The sequence below is a fragment of the Alligator mississippiensis genome, chromosome 3, assembly GCF_030867095.1.
Source record: "Alligator mississippiensis isolate rAllMis1 chromosome 3, rAllMis1, whole genome shotgun sequence".
Classification (NCBI taxonomy): Eukaryota; Metazoa; Chordata; order Crocodylia; family Alligatoridae; genus Alligator; species Alligator mississippiensis.
Window position 1 is genome coordinate 14046816 of NC_081826.1, and position 19158 is coordinate 14065973.

A 19158-nucleotide genomic window follows, 5' to 3' on the forward strand; every position below is an offset into this window, starting at 1 on the left:
AACCAGGATGCTCAGTTCCCTCCTTTAAATTTAGCATGAACCCGACATACAAATCCATTATTCAGCTTTGAAACTCTCAGCTGTAAGCTTTAGGCCCACATAGCCCTGGCTGGATGGGATGCCGTGACCAAATGGATGTGATACTGCAAGTGTGCTGCTTTGCCTTCAGGGCTGTTCTACCTAGAAGCCAGGGTTGTACCTAGAACAACTCTGAAGGCAAAGGGTGGTGGTGGAAGAGCACGTGAGGCATCTCCCGATGACTCCACAAGCGTGGGTTTAAGCATCAATCCAGACTCTCCTCTAGCTGACCAGATGGAAATGGGTTGCTTGTCACTTAGGCTGGGGAGTCAAAAGTGTCCAATTAATACACTGCTACCCATTGCTCCATTATGTGCTACTGTCTACAGCAGGGGTGTCCAACTCACCTGGCACTGTGGGCTGGACGAGCGGTGCAGAGCTTGTCCACAGGCCAGATCAGGCCCATGAACTATGTCCCCCCACCACTTTCCCTCCTCCCTATGCCCACATGCTGATCCAGCAGAGGCAGCACTCACCCAGGGGTGTTCTGGGACCAGCCTGAGGAGGGACCATGGGCAGCACAGACTAGGACCCAGCCGGAGCAAGGAGCATGGGGGTGCATGTCCCGGGCAGTGTGCATGGGGATGGTCTGATGCAGCAGAACGGATAGCACCACGGGTCGGATTATGGGGCTCCATGAGCCAGATCCAGCCTGTGGGCTGCATGCTTGACACCCCTGATCTACAGTAATGGGTGTCCCTTCACTGCACTGGAAAAATGTGTTGCTAAGCTGACGTGGACATTTGACTTCCTTTGATCCTCCACCCTAGATTGATTATGTATGAGATGGCCAGGTTAGTTCTTAAGCAGCACCATCTCTCAGCATGGTAGTGGAAGGCATAAGAAACAGCAACCAGAAAGAGGGGAAGGGGAGATATGGCTAAAATCCTAATAAATACCAGCTTTCGCAGACTATGCTGTGAAATGTGGTATTTTCCACACCCGGGCTCTTAAGCTCCTAAGTAAGCCATCTGGCAGAGGCCTTGACAAAAAACTTAAACCACCTTTAAACGCTCCACGGCTGCACATCAGCTGATGTCTGCCGTCTTGGCACTACTGGAATGAAGGGTGTTTTCTAAAAGTTTTAGAGGGGAGCATTTACTAAATCAGGAGCTGGAGCTCACATCATCATGGCCAAGTGCTGCTACAGAAAAGCTAAGCTTATATCGCTCAGCGATTAGGGGCATCTGGGTCTCGATAAAACCAGCACCATGGACCTAGACCAGGATGAGGATGTTGGATAATCTCTTAACACACGGGTTTTTAACTGGGTTCTGTCTCTGCCTGAGTCTTAAATCTTTTTTCTTCTTATTATTATCTTTGCTATTACACTGGGTCCGCAGATGAGTACCAGGTGCAGAAAGATTGATGTTGAGGCTGCTCTATGATTTTAATTTTGTTGCCTGTAGGATGGCGCAATGGCAGATTAATCCACAGTTACTGCCACATACATCCCTGCTACATAATTTACTCGGGAGGATTGCAAAGGTATTTAGATCCTGTTTATGATACAGTGCAACGTAGCTAAAAGAAAAAAGGGAGCATCATACATTTATTAACGCAACGATAGAGCGTGGTTGCTTGCGTTAATGGGAGGTGGGTCATGGAACTGGGTCATCCAGCCCTGTGTTGCTGGGAAAGCTGTTAAAGATGCTTTAGCCCAGGGAAAGGAAACCGCACCATAGTCAGACTGGTGCGGACTGTGGGGGGTTTTCCCTTCCTCTGTAGCAGGGGTGTGGAAATCTTCCTGGCATCTCTGAGTTTATTTTAGCAACCTTTGCAAGGGTAGGACATTGGCCACTATGTCCTCCCTGCTTTACTCATGGCATGTTGGGGTGCTATATCTTGTGGCTGTGTCAGGGTTGATTGTGTAGTTTTAATACTAGGTTAGACAAGGATATGTATAGGATGGTTTGAATAGGGATGATCCTCCCTCAGGCAGGGGGGCGGACTGGATGACCTCTGGAGGTCCCTCCCAGCCCTATTTTCCCATGATATAATTCTATGACAGAATCGAATCTTTCCTAATATAACATTTTTCTTGTTCTTAGCATCCTGCATACAAATGTATCACAAGAAACCACAACATGCAAAACTTAAAATGCAAATACTACCAAACATGATACATTCAAAGCAATAACTTCCTGGCAAACATGTTCTCCAGATTAAATCTTTTAGAATTGGTGTCAACTGGGAAGTGATATTTTTAGGTTACACAGGAGTTTTCAGTTTCAATCAATTGTACACTTCACCTATTAATAGGTTCCTGTATATTGCTTAATCTAAAATCATGAACATAACTCTTTCATTTCAAATTAATACCTGATAATTTGCATAGGGTCAGATGCTCCCATTTCTAGGCACATGAAATAGAGCTGTTTGTGGAGTTAATTCCTGTTCCATGAATCAGGGTGGTGAAGTCAGGCCCATAGCAAGAATAATGTGACATACTGGGAACATCTACATGTGTACTAATGTAACACAATAAATGCCAACACACCTCACGCCAGAGTTTATTGCTCCCAGGTGCAGCATTTACATGCATACCCAGAACCGTAGCACATTGAACCAGGACGGTGCAGCCCCAGCTGGCAGGGGGTCCAAGACATGAGCCTGCCAGCTCAGCTCGACGTGCCACGGAGGGGCTGGTTGGGGCACAAGGTGCTACAATGAAGGGCTAGCCAGTAGGCAGCCCCCACACTGCAGCACCTTCATGCCCCAGCCAGCCCCGTCACCATCTACACGTGTGTAGTGGCAGAGTAAATAACTCCACCATAGGATAGTACTTGTGTTGAGCAGTACTATCCTACTGCAGAGTTAATTAGTGTACGAGGCCAGAGCCTAATAGGGGGACACGTGTAGACAGTGACACCTTACTGTGGAGCTAATTAGTCAACTCTGCAGTAAAGCGTCTCATGTAGCTTATATAAGACTAGAGACAACAGAGCCATTTTGCTGACATGTACATCCACGGTAATGATCCCCTTGACTTCAAAAGAGGGTGGAGTCAGGAATTCAGGAAGGAAAACAGAAAGGGAGACTGTAGATGAGTATTGTGGGGAGAAGGGAGGGAGTGCATGGAGAAGTGCCATGGAACCACACTCCCAGGTCTCAAAAGGGTGAGGGGCCAGGAGGCAGAAGGGAGGCATGGGTGCAGACAGGATTAGGGGTATGGAGGGATGAAATGGGTATAGAAGTGGGTGAAAGAACAGTGGGGCAAGTCAAAGTTTGCCAGGCTGAGAAGACCCTGAAGACGAGTGTGTGGGGTCATGGAGGATAGGGAGATTGATAGTCAGGACTGGTTTGCTGCAACCAGTGTAACGGAGTGCTCTTTGAGTACTTCGCCTCTAATGAAGTCACGGCATTTTTACAAAATGCAAGACTTGAAACTGGTCTTTCTGCCAAACTGATGGTGGAGCCTGTTGCATCAGGAGGCATGAACCCATACATGCACACCATACATACAGGATGCAATTGTTAGTAGGAGGGGCAGAGGTCAAGCTGTGATGTTCATATCTAATCCAAACCTCCCCCCAAATCAGAGGGCCCTAGGGCAATCTTCTGGCTTGGACCAGAGTTGGGCACATGGTGGGGAAAACACGACTTACCAACTTGTGCACAAAACCTGACTCTTTAGTGGAACCTACTATATTTGTTCTGTGGTAACTAGCTACATATGAAGCCAATTAGTGCTCAAATTCCTGGGTGTAATGGTGACGTTCTTTAACGAACATATTACTTTTGTTCATTGTGTCTGCACAGTGCCGGACAGCAAGTGTTTATTGTGGTATGCAGAGCATGAGAGTACAGCTTCAGTGAGCATTATATTACATTTTCTTTCTGGACTGTATTGAATGTGTGGTTCTGTATGTTTTTATTAGTTGCTTTTGATTTCATAAGGAAGTTCAGGTTTTGTTTAGGAGAACTGTCCTTTCCAAAACAAGACTATGAAATGAGTTAAGCAAACATATGTAATGGAGAAAGAACATAACTGTTTGCATTAAGAATGTATTTCTGCTTTATTAGCTTGGCTGCTCTGATGTCTATGAGATTTCCATCTAATCTTTCCCTTTTAGTCAGGTATTATGGAATATAGTGCTTAATCGTCAACTGAAATCATTCCCTAGAACCACTGCTTCCTCATGTGATGAGCTGAGTCTTGCTATGGCACTGTACTGCATGCATACTAAGCCAGTTCTCTTAACACAGTGGTCCCCAAAACACTGGTGCCCCACGGAAATTTCCCAGGTGTCTATACAATGTATATATTTTGAGAACCATAAAGTTTGGGGAGGCAAGCGAGGAAAGCTGGCCTGGGAAGAAGATGCCCCCCATGTCTCTAGAATGACAGGTGAAAGAACCACTGTAGAGAACTAAACCTGGCTGAGAGACTTCAGATGAGAAGAAGAAGAAAAGAAAAGGACTGTTGGTTTGCTGGTATTGTCTAATAAAGAGCTTGCAGCACAGTACCAAGTCCAGGAATCTGTGATATTCAGAGTCACATCAAACATGAAGAGGGAAATTTGTAGTCATGGTGACCCTGTGATAGAGCTGGGAAGATCCACTTCATTTAAAATCATTTGTTGTGATGAAAGGTCCTGGACCTACTAGTGACTTGCTGCAACTCAGCCCTACATCATCTCAACGCTTTTTGTATGTCCCCACCTTCCCACTCCCACCCACTGTACATACGGACTCCCATAATTAAAAATGCTAAAACTTGATTTTAAAAAATTCAACAATTGAAACATAAGGTGATACATTTCAGGCATCGGGATCTAAGAGAAAAATATCTTGGAGTCGCTCCAGACGTCTCCATAATTACTGCTAACAGTGAACTTGGGTAAGGAAAACCAAGATCTGGGAAGCCATCTTTTTAACGTTCTAAACTGCTATGATTTAATTTCCCTATATAAAACAATACAGAGAGAAACTATGATCTCATTTCCTTAGGTTTGTATTTTTTTCTTATTTAATGAGGCAATAAACCTTTCGATTCTTCTGTTAATCTTGCAATTGTTTATGGAGCAGGATGTGAATACCAGCTCCAGGAGTATCCTTTAGCAAATTGTTGTCCTAACTGTATTAGATCTTTGGAAACCTGAATTCATACAGCTGGCTCTAGCTGTGCGTTCACTGGCCAAAGGCCGCGGCCAGCAAAGCAAATCTGGGCTGTTTTATTACCGATTCATTTCAACACCCTTGGAGCAATCTGGGCCTAGTGAAATCAATGGGAATTTTGCCACCAACTTCCATGAGGCCTTGATTTCACTCCCAGCTTCCAGCAAGACAGCATGCTATATTAGTTGCACATTCCTGTGCATATACCTCTTGGATCCCACACAAACTCAGAAGCGCTCCAGCAGTAGTGCAGTCTTTCATTTTTGTTGGAGTCTCCTTCATTTTGATAGCTTTCCTGTTTGCCACTCCAGAGTTTCTTGCTTATCTACAATGTACCACACGAGGCTCCCAGTACTATTGGCACTGTGTGTACCAAAGAAAAAAACCAAAAAACCCAAAAAAACATAGGCAGAGGTGATACCTAGGGTGCAGACAGACATAACATGTAAACTGTTCCATGACTGTCACCAACTGGAAACTGGTTCATAGTTGTCTGGGTCAAGTGGGTAGGTGTCTACACTGAAGCTGTGAAGGGTTCGAAGCACGGCCTTCCCCTTTTAGGCATTGCGGTGCTGTTGAACCACCACCAGGGGATGGTGGCGACTGCTCAACTCAATGCTCACTGAGTTCAACAAAGACCCATTCCTGCACTTGAGCAAACCTGTGTGGCGGTGCACTTCCTCCCTAAGTGGGAGTGCCCTTGTGAGTGTGTAGGACGGGGAAGCTGCCTGGACCACTGCGCTGGGAGGTTGGGGGCTCAAGGGGCAGCTTTCTGCTGCTTTTTTCAATGGCCACATTGCCACCACACTGTATCACAAACCAAATCGACCACTACAGATATTTTCATGCTACCAGCTTTTACTCTAAGCATACAACTAGATCCATCGTCTACAGCCAAGCTGCACATTACAACCGTATCTGCTCCAATCCCACCAACTAAGATGAACACCTTAAGGATCTGGAGCAAGGATTCCTAAAATTACAATTATATCCCCAAACTGTAGCCACTCAAATCAACAAAGCCAGAATTGGACCTTGCTCCAAACTGGTACAGTACCAGCCCTGGGACAGGGACAACAGAATCCCTCTGGTTGTCACCTACAGCTCCCGGCTTGAGCATCTTAAGGCACATCATTAATGGCCTCCAACCCCTCCTGAAAAAGGATGACCATTCTGAAGCAGGCTTTGGGGACAAATCCCAATGACAGGCCCCCCAACCTCAAACAACATCTCTCAAGCAACAGATTAACTCCTGTCCTCATCAAACCACCAGGCCTTGCAATGGACCCAAGTGCCTGCTGTGCTCTCAAATCAATACAGAACAAATAATCACCAGACCAAATGACAAGGAGTACAGTGTCTGAGGTTCATTTACCTAAGACTTGAGCAACATCATATGTGCCCTTGTCTGCTTATAATGTCTGTCTGCTCTCTACATTGGCCAGACAGGGCAATCTCGCAGTGCAAGAATGCATGAACATATCATCTGCAAAAAAGACAGAGGCCTGTGGCAGAGCATTTCCGCCTCCCTGGACTCTCCATTGACCTCAAGATTGCTCTTCTCAACATTTTAAAAACCAGTTTGAACCAGAAATTGCAGATCAAGAAATCATCCACAGACTGGAATGTATTAAGTAAGGTTTAGACGGGGACTACGGATTCGTACCCTATTACCTGGATCAGCTTTTTTGTCTCCTTTGTTCCTATGGGTTCTTTGCTTGTTTGCTTCTCCCACCACTGTCCCCCTGCCCCCTTCCTCTACCTCCTCTTTCCCTGGCTTCTAAATTCAAATCACTTGCTCCACATGATACCCTGCTCCGTGCTGTCCTTGCACAGCATTTGACCAAATGAACTCAAGTTCACAAAAGCTTGTGTTTGCTACGTATCTTATTTTGTTAGTCTATATGGTGCATCTCTACTCTGCCTTCTGCCTGACTTCAGATGAACATGGCTTGCTACCTCTCTCTGCTTAAAGAGCTGGTCAGTGTTATTGCATTGGTGGCACTGGACAACTTGGACAGCCTCCCAGGCACACAGAAGCAGGGCTCCAGGCAGCTCCTCCCCTCATGTGGCCATCTCCCACCCCAAATAATACCCCCCCTACGTATTGTGTGGGTATTGGTGTGGGGGTCAGGAGTGGTCCAGTGTGGGATGCCTAGAGGTCCAACCAGGCACGAGTCATGGAAAGCTCCACTTGCTTATCCAGGTATACTTCTGAAATAGTTCAGGAGGTTTAAACCATCCTAAACTGGTTGGCACACCTGGACACTGGAGATTTTAACTGCATTTAACCAGTGTAAGTGTTAAGTCTGTTCACACCTCTAGGCAGGAAAGTTTAACTTTGCTCACAGACCCCTCAGTGGTTGAGGGCAAATGCTGTTCATGTAGAGCATGGGTCCCAACCTTTTTAGACTCGTGGCACCTGGTTCATGTGACCAGACTCTGGAATAGACTCCCTGTGGGTATGTTGTTTGAGTGGTGCTCCTAGTCTGTTGCTTGAGACACCTACCCCGGAGATGTTCAAAAGGAGACTGGACAAAAACTTTACTGAGATTATTTGCCCCCAGCAGTCTTTCCTGCCCAGAGCAGGGGGGCTGGACCCAATGATCTCACGAGGTCCCTTCCAGCCCTAAACTTCTGCGAATCTGTGAATCACACCTGGATAAACTTGAGTCACTTCCAAGAAAATGCCAGTTCTTAGTTTTCTTTTTCTTGACAACAAAAATAGAATAGAACGATTTTTCTGTTGCAAAGAACTGAGAAAGACCACAGCTATGGGTTTCTGTTGGAAATATCTGGATTTATCTAGTGAATCGTGCTTGTAAACCTAACAGTGCTAAGATTGTGGGGCACCTTTGAAAGGATCTGAAGACACACCTGGGTGCTATGGCACCCTGGTTGAGAGTCTCTGAGGTAGAGGATGCCATGACAGCAGCATAGCCTTTTTCATGATTGCAAGCAACAAACTCAGGTCTTTTTTTTTATTGCAGTTTTATTGAGAAATGTCCTTACAGTGTAAAGTACAGTTTATTTTAGTCTAAAAGGATAGCCGATAGATTATTGCGCTTGACTGTTTCTGAGTATTTTACTTAGCCGGATGCAAAGTTAAACTGAATGAGGAAGTTTGCTGAAGGCTGCTGGTAGCTTGTTCAAGATGCTAAAAAAATGTTACAATAATGGAAGCAACTGTACCTGTGTGTGTGACACAGCTGCACAGATCAACCAATCTACACTTCAGCATAATATTCTATTTGCTATAAGCCACTTTGTCTTCCCCTGATTGGCTGGGTGTGTCTTGAGAATTAACCCTTACACTTGATTCTTGACCCAGGCTGCTTTCAGTAGATTGCTGTCCATTAGCTGTTTTGCCTGGAACCAGAATATAGAAAAAATTAAAATAAACGTACCATTTTTATTGATGCAGCATTTGAACACAGCAGGCTGAGAGCAAGATGCTTTATTAACGACAATTTAACAAGAACATTTTTATACATCTGTAAACATTGAAGGCAGCCAATTTTCATTTTGTAGCCCCAAGTAGCATTAAAGAAATGGCAGCTCAATTAATGCTAAATGATATTTTAAATAACTTACTTTTAAATAACTGTTTTATAACTGTTAAAAAAACATATTTTAAATAACTGTCCCTGGAATGCATAATTTAATTTCCAGCAAGTCAGTGGCTTACTGTCTGCAACCTTGTTTCACAGATGGAGTTTGCATCCAGGATACTGTCCAAGCAGAGGTCACTGGAGGGCTTGGTTTGGTTGTGTGTTTACATTTCATGTAGCTTAACCAGAATATGTTTGTGTGGCAGGCCAATATGGCTAGGGACAGACAATACACACAAACCGGTTTAAGTGATCAGAAACTGGTTTAAACCTGTAACAGATCAGATGTTCAGTGCACATAAGCCAGTCTTAAAATGGCTGAAACTGGTTTGAGATAAACCTGGTTGAATGTAGTATCAGACTTAACTGATTTGGGTCAAACCGGTTTATGTAATGTCTGTCCAAGACTCCTTGCTGGTTTAAGTTAAATCAGACTGCCCCAGCATCCCAGCATGCTCTCTGGGCTGGGTGGAGCACTCTGATCCACAGCAGGGCTGGCCCCTTCCCTCTGCTCCCTGGCTGGAGCTCCAGCAGAGACTTGCAGGCACAGCAGGGTCTGCCTGGCTTCCCCTGCCCCATCCCTCGACCCCCAGCACCACTCGCTGCTCAAGCAGGGATCCCTCCTTCCTCTCTCCCACAGCAAGAACAGTAGCCAGCATGTATTATGCTACCTAATGCTGAGAGGTGTCTGTGTAAGGCAGACATGACATTGTCAGCTTAGGGCTTTTTGGAGCTAATTAACAGGTACCTGGTTATGGCCTTCCTTGGAATGCTCCATTCCCTGGAAAAAGTTGTTTAAGAAGAGGCTGAACCAATGAGAGAGGCTTTGTTTCCTGATGGGGTGCTAAATGATGATAACAGAGCTGATAAATGCTCTGTTATCAAGAAGGGGTGGGGGAGAACCCTTCCCTAATCAGAGTGCCCTGCTAGGGCCTGGCCACGCCCTCCTCAGCTCAGCCCTGTGGAAGGGAACAGAGGGCTGCTGTAGCATCCCCCAGCTTCTAGCCCAAGCCACTGCAGGCATGTGCCTGAACTTCCTCAGTCGAGAGGGGATGCCTGTACAGTTACAAACTGGTTCAGCCTAGCCAGGTTAGACTAACCTGCAAATATTGAATCAATTCAGGATCAGGCTTTTTGAATTTCTGCCCTTAGTCTATATGAGCAACCCACATGCTTGCCTCACCCTAAGAACCTGATTTTCAAAGCACACGTGCAACATGAAGGTGGGAAGCCAAATAGCAGACAGTGACTGAGAGTAACCACAAAAATTGTCAAAATCAGTCCCAAGGTGAGTCTAAACTATGTCCAGATCCCAGCAGTTGTTTATTAAGACTCCTTTGTGGCTGGAAAATTCTCTCAAAGGTTTAGGTGAACAATGTCCTGAGTATTATGATTCGAAGATTCCACCTATCCTGCTTCTGGGGATGAGCTCAGTATTCTGCAATGCAGCCCACCCTAGAGCGCAATACAGATGTCTATATATCCATAAGCATTCCACAATTTTTTCCTTTATGGCCACTAGTTTCACTTCTGGTTTTGAGGAACACCAAACATCATATAACCAGGAACCCAAACATCAAAGCTGCCTCTAGGTTTACAATGAAAATCAGTCCTGGGAAAGTTTGGTCAAACCCAAAACTTTTTAAACATTATGGCCTGCCTAATCCTAACTCAACTGTCCCCTCCATACATAGTTTGCTAATCAATGGGCATGTCTACACATGCAGCAGACTGTGCATTTGTTACTACACAGTCATTTAGTACTTGCTTAGGCAAGCTACCGTGCAGTCCCGTTGCCACATGGCTATTGTTAGCTGCTACCACGCAGTAGCAATGACCTACTGCGCAGTAGCGCATTGCTACTGCACAGTAGCATTGGTGTCACACTTCATGCCTGGCAATGTTATGCCACCATAGCAAGGAGCTACAGCACAGTAGCTTGTTGCTACAGCAATGTAATGTCTCTTGATTATTACATCTATCTGCCCATAATTTTAAATACAAGCAGATAAATTGTTTCATATAATCCTATATCCTGGAGGTTTGATTCTGGAAGCTAGAATCCAGAATTACTTGGATAGATTGGAGAGATGGTCCATATTCAATCAGATGCTTTTAAAAATAGTGTTAAGATCATGAATCCTGGTTAAATGTCTTGGCCAGTACAAGACTTTTAGGATAGGTCATGTATAGGACTATTTCTTCAAGCTCAGAGAATTGTAGCATAGACAGAACCAGGAGGTGGAAAAACTCTATCCTAACTATGCAGTTGGTCCAATAAAGAATATCACCCTAAAAAATCTTTGCCAGTGTCATAATTCCTGGAATATATGGCTACAACATCACTTTAATGCTACCAAATTAGTTAACAAAGGAAGGATTTGGTCACCCAAATAATGAGTCAGAGGATCATCATTGTAATGCGTACCATTTTTGTTTGCACAGACATGAGTGATAGGAGGGACAAGGTCACAGCTGCTCTGGCTTTTATGCTCTTGCATGAAAACATGAAGACTTACAGGGTGCCTGCCCAGCCACAAAGGATGCTACTATGCATACAATTTGTACTTGGGAGCACAAGAAGGAAGTGTACATGTTCTGAGAACTACATGCTAAGCAGTCTTGTTGCAACCTTACTGAAGAGAAAGGTTCCTGCATCTATGCTTCTGCCTCTACAGTTTACCTATGCACTCACAACCTATTGGGTTATCCACACTTCAGTGTCTGAGCACTTCTCATTAGTTAAAAGTGGCAGTATTGCATAATCAGGTATGATGAGCCTTTGTCTTTAGACAACATCCACCTTATGACTGAAAATAGCAGAAGGCAAGGTAGAGATGCACCTTATAGACTAACTAAAGAGCAGTCATATGGAGGGCTATGTTTTCCATAACTAATCTGGGGCTATGTTTTCCACAACTAATCTGGGCAGAGTTTTTTCTTCTTATGGGGGCAGGCAGCAATTTGTGCAGCAAGACTGCTGTTGTCGTGGTGTTAAGGTTTGACATGACTGGGAAGACTTTATGATGACACTTTGTCTCTTACAAAATGACAAAATATTGTCTGCTTACCTGTAGATTCTTTGAGTGTTTCAATATAATCGGACCAGAAGGAACATTCTGCTTTTTTCAATCCTTTGCGGTTCGGTAAGGAGACAGTGAACTCCTTGTAGTTATCGCTGTTAGCATGTGGCAGGAACATGGGCCATATGGACACAGACCTTGTGAGTTTACTTGAGAAGCTATGAGGGTAATTTGGATCTCTGAAGAAAAAGAAACAGAAACGATTGTAACAAAACAATGGCATGAAACATTATTGGCTTATTAAACGTCATTGGGAAGGAAGAGAATTGGCTGGCGGCTCTAGGGAATGCAGAAATAGTACTTTTCACTTCTGGTTCTCTAGTTCAAATTCATCCCAGACTGATAGAAATTGTAACCATTATCTTCTGACAATGGTTTGTTGGCCTGTGTTCAGTTCCTAATGGCTAGGCACTCATCACACAAATACCATCAGAGCTAGCACGCTTGTCAGCCACCTCAGCAGGAGTTAAGACTCAAAACAACCTTTGGACATATAAAGCTATAGTTTCCAAGTGGACGCCCTCATTTGGATCTAGCGCTAGCCATTATACATGGACATAATTCATTAGACTAGCGTCGAGGGTTATTTGCCAGGCAGTGTAGTAAAGGTTATCCCACATCTGCCTGTGGTTTTCCCATTCTTCTGAACAAGAACTTGAGATCACAATGTTCAGACACAGTTACCTAAATAAAGCTCTATAAACTATGTCATGACAGCTGGAGCTCCTTTTTTTCTTTTCAATGGAATTTGTATGTGCCAGAATTTTAGGTTTGAAAATTTGGCCGCATCCTTCAAACACAAATGGTCAAAGCCTTGCCTAGGTGGACAGGGATTACTCGAATAAAGGCATCTTCTGCCTTAACTTGGCTTTTTATGATATACCTCTCAATCCTCAAAATTGAATATAATTAAATTATAATATAATTAAAGTAACTTACCCAGATTTCACAAAGTTGGCTATATACTCCATTATTTTTAAGGAAAGGCTTTTTTCTTCCAGAGTAAATTGTCCTTCATACTGGGGGTAAAATGGCAGCCCAAATCCATACTGAACATCGGGTAGGAGCTCCAGGCTTGAACTGAAAAATACACATAATAATAATAATAATAATGAAGCCTCCCCATGCATTTCCTTGCTTTGAAGGGAGGAGGGCTATAGTGAATGTTTTAAATAAAGCATTTAAGTTTCAAATTATTTTAAACAATAGCTAGAATCATGGGAGCTGCAGGGCTCAATGCTTCTTAATACGAGGCCATACCTAAAAGAAGAAGAGCCGGAAGCAAGAATGTGCAATATGTGCAGTGAGGGACCTGTAGGCATTTCCTACAAGAGGGAACAATGGAAGAAGGAGGTATAAATCTACTGAATTGAAGTTACACACAAGAGAAGTAGGAAAAAATCTTTTTGGTTTATGCCTAAACGTTCAATGAGGTCTGAACTACCGTGTTACCAAAACAAAATGCAAAGAGGAAGGTGATGGAGATTGGGGCAGCACAACAACAGAATGATCCTGGTTTATTTTAGAAGCCTGAAATGAAATTGTGGCCGTATCTAAAGTCAATAGTTTTGCCAGCTGACTTTGCTGGGATCAGGATTCTCTTCTCCCAATAGACTCTGAAATCCAAGAGGCGCATTGTAGGAAGTGTTTTTTTTGTCTGTTTGTTTTTGCAGGTTTCTTGCAGGCATAGTTTCATTCTAGTTTCCTTGGTGATACCAAAGTTTGGTCTCTGGAGTGGAATTCTCCTTGAATTTAGTGTGATGGTCTGATGAAAATACATGGGAGAGAGCATCATACATCAGACTTAGACGCCTGAAGATGTACGAGTCATGAATGCAACATGAAGTGCTTCAGGAGTTTGGAAAGAGAAATCTAGGCAGGCAAGATGATCCCATACTTGAAGAACATGGTGGGATATGGATTTTAGTGCACCAGAGATCCAGCCAGGACCTGATGAAGGGCACTAGATGCTGGAAAGTTTGTCCAACATCTCTCCCACCTTGGGCAATGTCAAGGTGGGCAGCAGCAAAAGGCCAGGGAGAAATAATGGGATTTTTTTAAGCCTGTCATAAAAAATAATGAGGTACAGTAGTTATCTGTGTTAGTCTGAAGCCAGGCAGAAGGCAGGGTCGACTTGCACTTTATAAACTATCTACCACATACAGAGAGCATAAGCTGATTAAAGGACAGATGCTGCATCAGATGCTGTGAAAGGACAAGCGTAGAGCACTGCTTTTCCATTACTGGAACTGCACTATTCTATGCTTGTCCTTTCCCGGCTGCAAAAGGTTGTTTAAAGGCGGCACCACTGAAACTACTTTAGCTATGGACATAAAATAACGTGGCATTGATGAGTGCCAGCTGCTGCTTCTGATGGAACAAAGCTTATATTTCAAAATACCGCAGGCAGGTGGACTGAATAGAAGATGGCTCCTCTATATTTTAGCAGCAGTGGTGCCACACTCTTTTCCCAAAGCCTCCATTTAAAAAACAAACACACACCCTGCTAAATGAAATACATCTTTGTCTGATTTGCTTTAGTCCTATCATAAAACCTCAATAACACTTAGCATCTGGAAACTGAATTATTTACAGATTATTCTGCAAAACAACGTAGAACTGAAACTAGATTAAAGCATATTTTTCTGCCTCAAATGTTTACACAGGGATTAAGCAAGATCAGAGTTTAATAATTCTGCTTCAAAAATAATTTGCTTGGCCCTATACATTACAGCAATGTTTGGCATGAGCACTGCAAGAGAAGTAGGAGGCAGTGAAGGGAGCTGTTTGCTGCATTTAAGAAAAAGGCTCATTTTGGGGTATAACTGATGCCATCAAATTAGCAAAGATGTGGGAAGGGGCAAAATAATTCATTTTAAAGGAGTTCTGTTAAGGTGAATTTAACTAAAACACCAAAACAGCTGGGCTATTAGCGTAGCCTGTATCCTCAGCAATGAGGCAGACAGACAGACGTCATTATAATTCACATCCCAGAAGTAGTAAGTTCTTAAACCAAGATCCAAATAGGATTATATTTATTTGTAATGATGTTAACTGCACCATTGTGAGGCCACTTCTGACCCTTGTTTCTGGCTGACAATTCTGCACTCTGGCCTGGGGTTCAGTAGTAAGAGGATGGTGAACAAAAGACTAGGACAAAGGTTGTCTGGATCTGTCCGTGGCACAGATCAGCAGTAAAGCTGGAGAAAAAAAATCTCTCTTGATTTTGCTCTGACACTCACTGGTGTTGTATCTCAGGACAGGGCAGCTGGAGTGTGAGGACAGCGTGCCGCCCACAGGGGCTCTGACCAGAGAGGAGACCAGCCGTCTTAAGGACCAAGAGCAGCCATTCCTCCCTTTATTGCATGGGGGAAGTGGGATTCTGACAAGTGCAGAGATGAGCGACTGTAATAAGTCATTTATAGCTTTATTGCAATAAATGTTTTCGCTCTTCCAGGAAAGCGTCCGACACTCCCCCTGTCTCAGAACATCAGTGCTATCCTGGGTCAGATCAAAGGTCCATCTGGCTCCAGAAGTGGATTGAGGGGGGAGGTGGGACATGGCAGTGTAGTTGCACCCTCTTTCTGCTACCACCATCCCCAGCTGACTCGGGAACAGAGGTACCCTCAGAGCTGCTCCTGCCCCGCTCCAGCTGTGGGTCACTACTGCACAAGTGCCAGACTCGGCAGGGGACAGCAGTAGCAGGGGATGGGCTGCCCCTTCCTGCTCCTGCTCCCCACTCCAATCATGTTCCTTGCTGGCTGGGAGAAGACACTGAAGGAGCCACCCTGCCCCCAGCCATTTCTGCCTCCGGTTAACACAGACACATGGGGAGACCCAGAGCTACTCTTCCCCTCCTCCAGCTATGGGTTGCAGGCAGGCAGGCTCCAGGGGAAAAAAAAAAATATCAGGCTCAATGCTTTTTTTTCCCTCTCTTGAGTGGAGCCTGCCTTCCCGGGTTGCTGCCAGGCTGCCTGCAAGTCTTCCTGCAGAGCTCCTAAGCCGTACAGAGCCCGGTGCTTCGCTTCACAGCTGGTAGGGCAACAAAATAAAACTCCTCCAAGGAGTTTTAATTTGCTGCACCCCAAGTCATTTAAGGCGCATTATGCCACCAAATTTGCTACAGCGGCTGGAATTAATGTGCAATACTCCACTGCAAACACCAACACCATTAAAGCAGTACAAAAGCATTTAGCCTGCTTTAAAGTGTCATGCACACACGCCTCTTGTTTCATCTACACATAGCCCAGGTCATAGATGTAGATGTGCTCTCTCTGCACCAACATACATTGGGCTTTTTTTTTTAATTATAGAAAGTAGAACAGCTCCAAGAGGACAGAACAAGAGGCTAGCTCAACAGCTCAGCGCCTATGCTGTAGACTTGGGATGGGAGTGAGCCCTGTTGAAATCTCAACTCCCAATCAGGCACAGCAGGGATCTGAACCTGGGTCTGACATCCCAAGGAGATGCCCTGAGTCCTGGGCCCTGAGAATAAAAAAAGGAGTTAAAACAGCAGTTTGTCACAAAATGCAATTGCTTTGTTCCTGCCAGCAACATGCAATGCTTTCAAAAACAGGAGCGTGTAATCCAACAGATCATCTTTAAGATCTGATGAACAAGAATGTCACCGACAATAATTTATTCCCCTCTGACTGAGTGGGTCTCTAAGGTGCCACCCTGCCATGAAGATAATAAATAAGAAGACAATAAATAGGATTTACAACTGCTATTGAAGGGGTTTCACGTTCTGGCTCCTCCTATCTCATATCCCCTAGTAAACAGGCAGCTGATTTGGAACCGTACCTTTGTTCTATTTCTAGTTCATCATTTCCCCCTGGAAATTCATTTTAGGATTGCAACAGTTTTCATTATAGATGAATAATGGTGGACTCTAACCTGGAACTCTTCTTCTGTTTTCCTCTCTAAAAAAATAGTCCTTAAACTCCATGTCTGACAATCTGAGCTAATTTCATGGCATTCTGAGTCACATTGTCATGTATTTTTGGTTGGTTTCATGCATTTTTGGGATTTCTTTTTTTTTTTTTTTAAGTCTGTCAGATAAAGATAGGCTAATGTCCTAAGTCAAAGGCATTACATTGTAAACTACTTTTCAAATCTCTAAAATAACAAGATGGGGATCATTCTTAAGAAAGAACTACTGACAAACCAAGGCAGCACTCAGCTGATGGAAACCTGGGTCTTGGTCTTTACTGAACATGCTAAAAGGATATTTATTTGGCAAAAGGTCTTTTTTTTTTAGCTGTATTGGATTACTGATATCATTGTCTTTGCAAAGCAGTGATAACTATTAACAGAATAGACTCTTCTATGCTACATGACTTAGAACAGAAAAGACATGTCTAGCTACCTGTTTCCATTTCTTCTCATGATATTCAATTCTTATTGATAACTAGACAACAGGATCATATAAACAGGGATTTAAACCTGGAAAAAAAAAGAGTGCTATTGCTCAGACAATATGCAGACAGAATTTGCATGATATCCTCTCTGCAAAATTCATTCCATCTTTATCTGTATAAATAGCTTTGGCCAGATTATCTAATACTGCATTGAGTATATTTTACAGAATAAATGTTCTCTTTCCCAAGCTATATTGATTTGAACCTTGCTATTTTTTGTGAGAGAGAGAGAGAGGAGGAAGGAGAGGAGCTAGGGAGAGAGATCAAAAATATTGAGACAAACCAATGACATGCTTGGAGCAAGTAGAGAAGAGCAGCTGAATGGGGAAAGCTTGGATTTCAAACCATCTTCAGTCTTGCCCTGGCTTTGGCTACAAATGTTGAAAAATCTCCTGGTATATTGCCTGGTGCCAAGCCAGAGCTATGCACATACTGATGTTCACGGTCTTCCTGTCTGCCTAGGAAGATGTGGATAGACAAGTAGCTAAAAGACCTTAATGCCAGCCCTGCTATTTCAGCCTGATATATGAGAGTTAAATTGGGACCTTTTTTCTCTGCATCATTACTCTTAATAAAGTTTTGTTGAGCAAAGTCTTTGTTCAGACCCTTTTGTACAAACCTAGTTCCTTCAGCTGATTTGCACACATACAACTGGACTTTTACAATGGGAACGTACTGAACAGTCTTCATGAGGACATGCTTAGCTGCGTTAGCCACATGCAGCTTCCAGAAATGATGCAGAAGTACTTACACTTATGTTAGTCACTTATATTATCAGATCTGGATGCGGGTAGATTTGTGGGATAAGAAAGCATCATTTTTAAAAAGTCTGTTTTTAGAACAGAGCTGTGCTTTAACCATGGAGAGAGCAGCATATGAGCTGGGATCACAGTTCAGAGAGTTTTTGGTCCTCAGTCTCATGCTCAAGATCTTCATTGGCATTTCGCAGAAGGCTTGGCCATGCTTATGGAACTGGAGGGGGGCGGGGGGGGGGGAAATCTCGTGTGTGCCATGCTTTGCTCTTGGTGGGCAGGTGACATTTTTGGATTGCTTAGACTGAACAACTTGGGTGAAATCAATGACAAAACACCCCACTGACTTCAGTGGAGCCCAGATTTCAAAGCACTTACACTGCTGAAGAATAAGATTACAGATTCCTCGCACACTTAAAGGACCACATGCAGACGTGCTCTTGTGGCCCCTTTGAAAACTGGCTCAAAATGAATGAACTCACAATTCTGTTTTTTCAAGAAATGCTGGAAATGATACATTAGGTTGTTTGTGCAGACTTCTACGTTCCCCTCGCATTAATACTGGCAGATTTATAGAGTGGGAATCGGTGTCCAATAATGTCCTTTTGGCAGTGACAGTCTCAACCAATCTGACAGAAGGGGAGCAATCTCTCAGCACTTCAAGGATTTTACTTGGACTCGGTGTGAATTCTAGCAAAATATAAACCCAAGCAACCTTGAAAGATGATGCTGTTTGGCTACCATCAAAATCAAAGAAATGGCTAGATATTTATAGCAACCTACTGTGCCAAATTAAGGCTTGATATGACTTCACTGACTCTGGGGATACCAAGTGGTTCACTGCATCTTACACTATATAAAACTTCTAGACTAATGGCAGAATGGGAAAGCGAGAAGTGTGTTTCTCCCAGTTGTCTTCTTTAAGGAAAATCAGAACATATGGAAAAAACTTACAGGGCTGACTATTCCTCTTGGTATAAGGCTGCCAGATTGAATCCACTTTTGAATCAAAAGGGCCCAAATGACTTGCAATTATATCCTGGAGCTTTTTGTGTATTTTCCATACAGGTCACTCCCTGCATGCTATTTATTC

The 19158-nt window shown here is 43.7% G+C and overlaps 1 protein-coding gene across 1 annotated transcript in view; it reads right to left on the reverse strand.

The window, feature by feature from the left end:
* Nucleotides 1-8190: 8190 nt before the first annotated feature.
* TG (thyroglobulin) overlaps nt 8191-19158 on the reverse strand; it is a 213670-nt gene continuing 202702 nt past the window's right edge. Inside the window, exons 46-48 of the mRNA XM_059723466.1 lie at nt 12833-12973; nt 11882-12072; nt 8191-8568 (exon numbers count right to left, since the gene is read on the reverse strand). Of these exons, the coding sequence (XP_059579449.1) occupies nt 8447-8568; nt 11882-12072; nt 12833-12973 (454 nt within the window). The 3' untranslated portion in view covers nt 8191-8446. The remainder of the gene's footprint in view (nt 8569-11881; nt 12073-12832; nt 12974-19158) is intronic.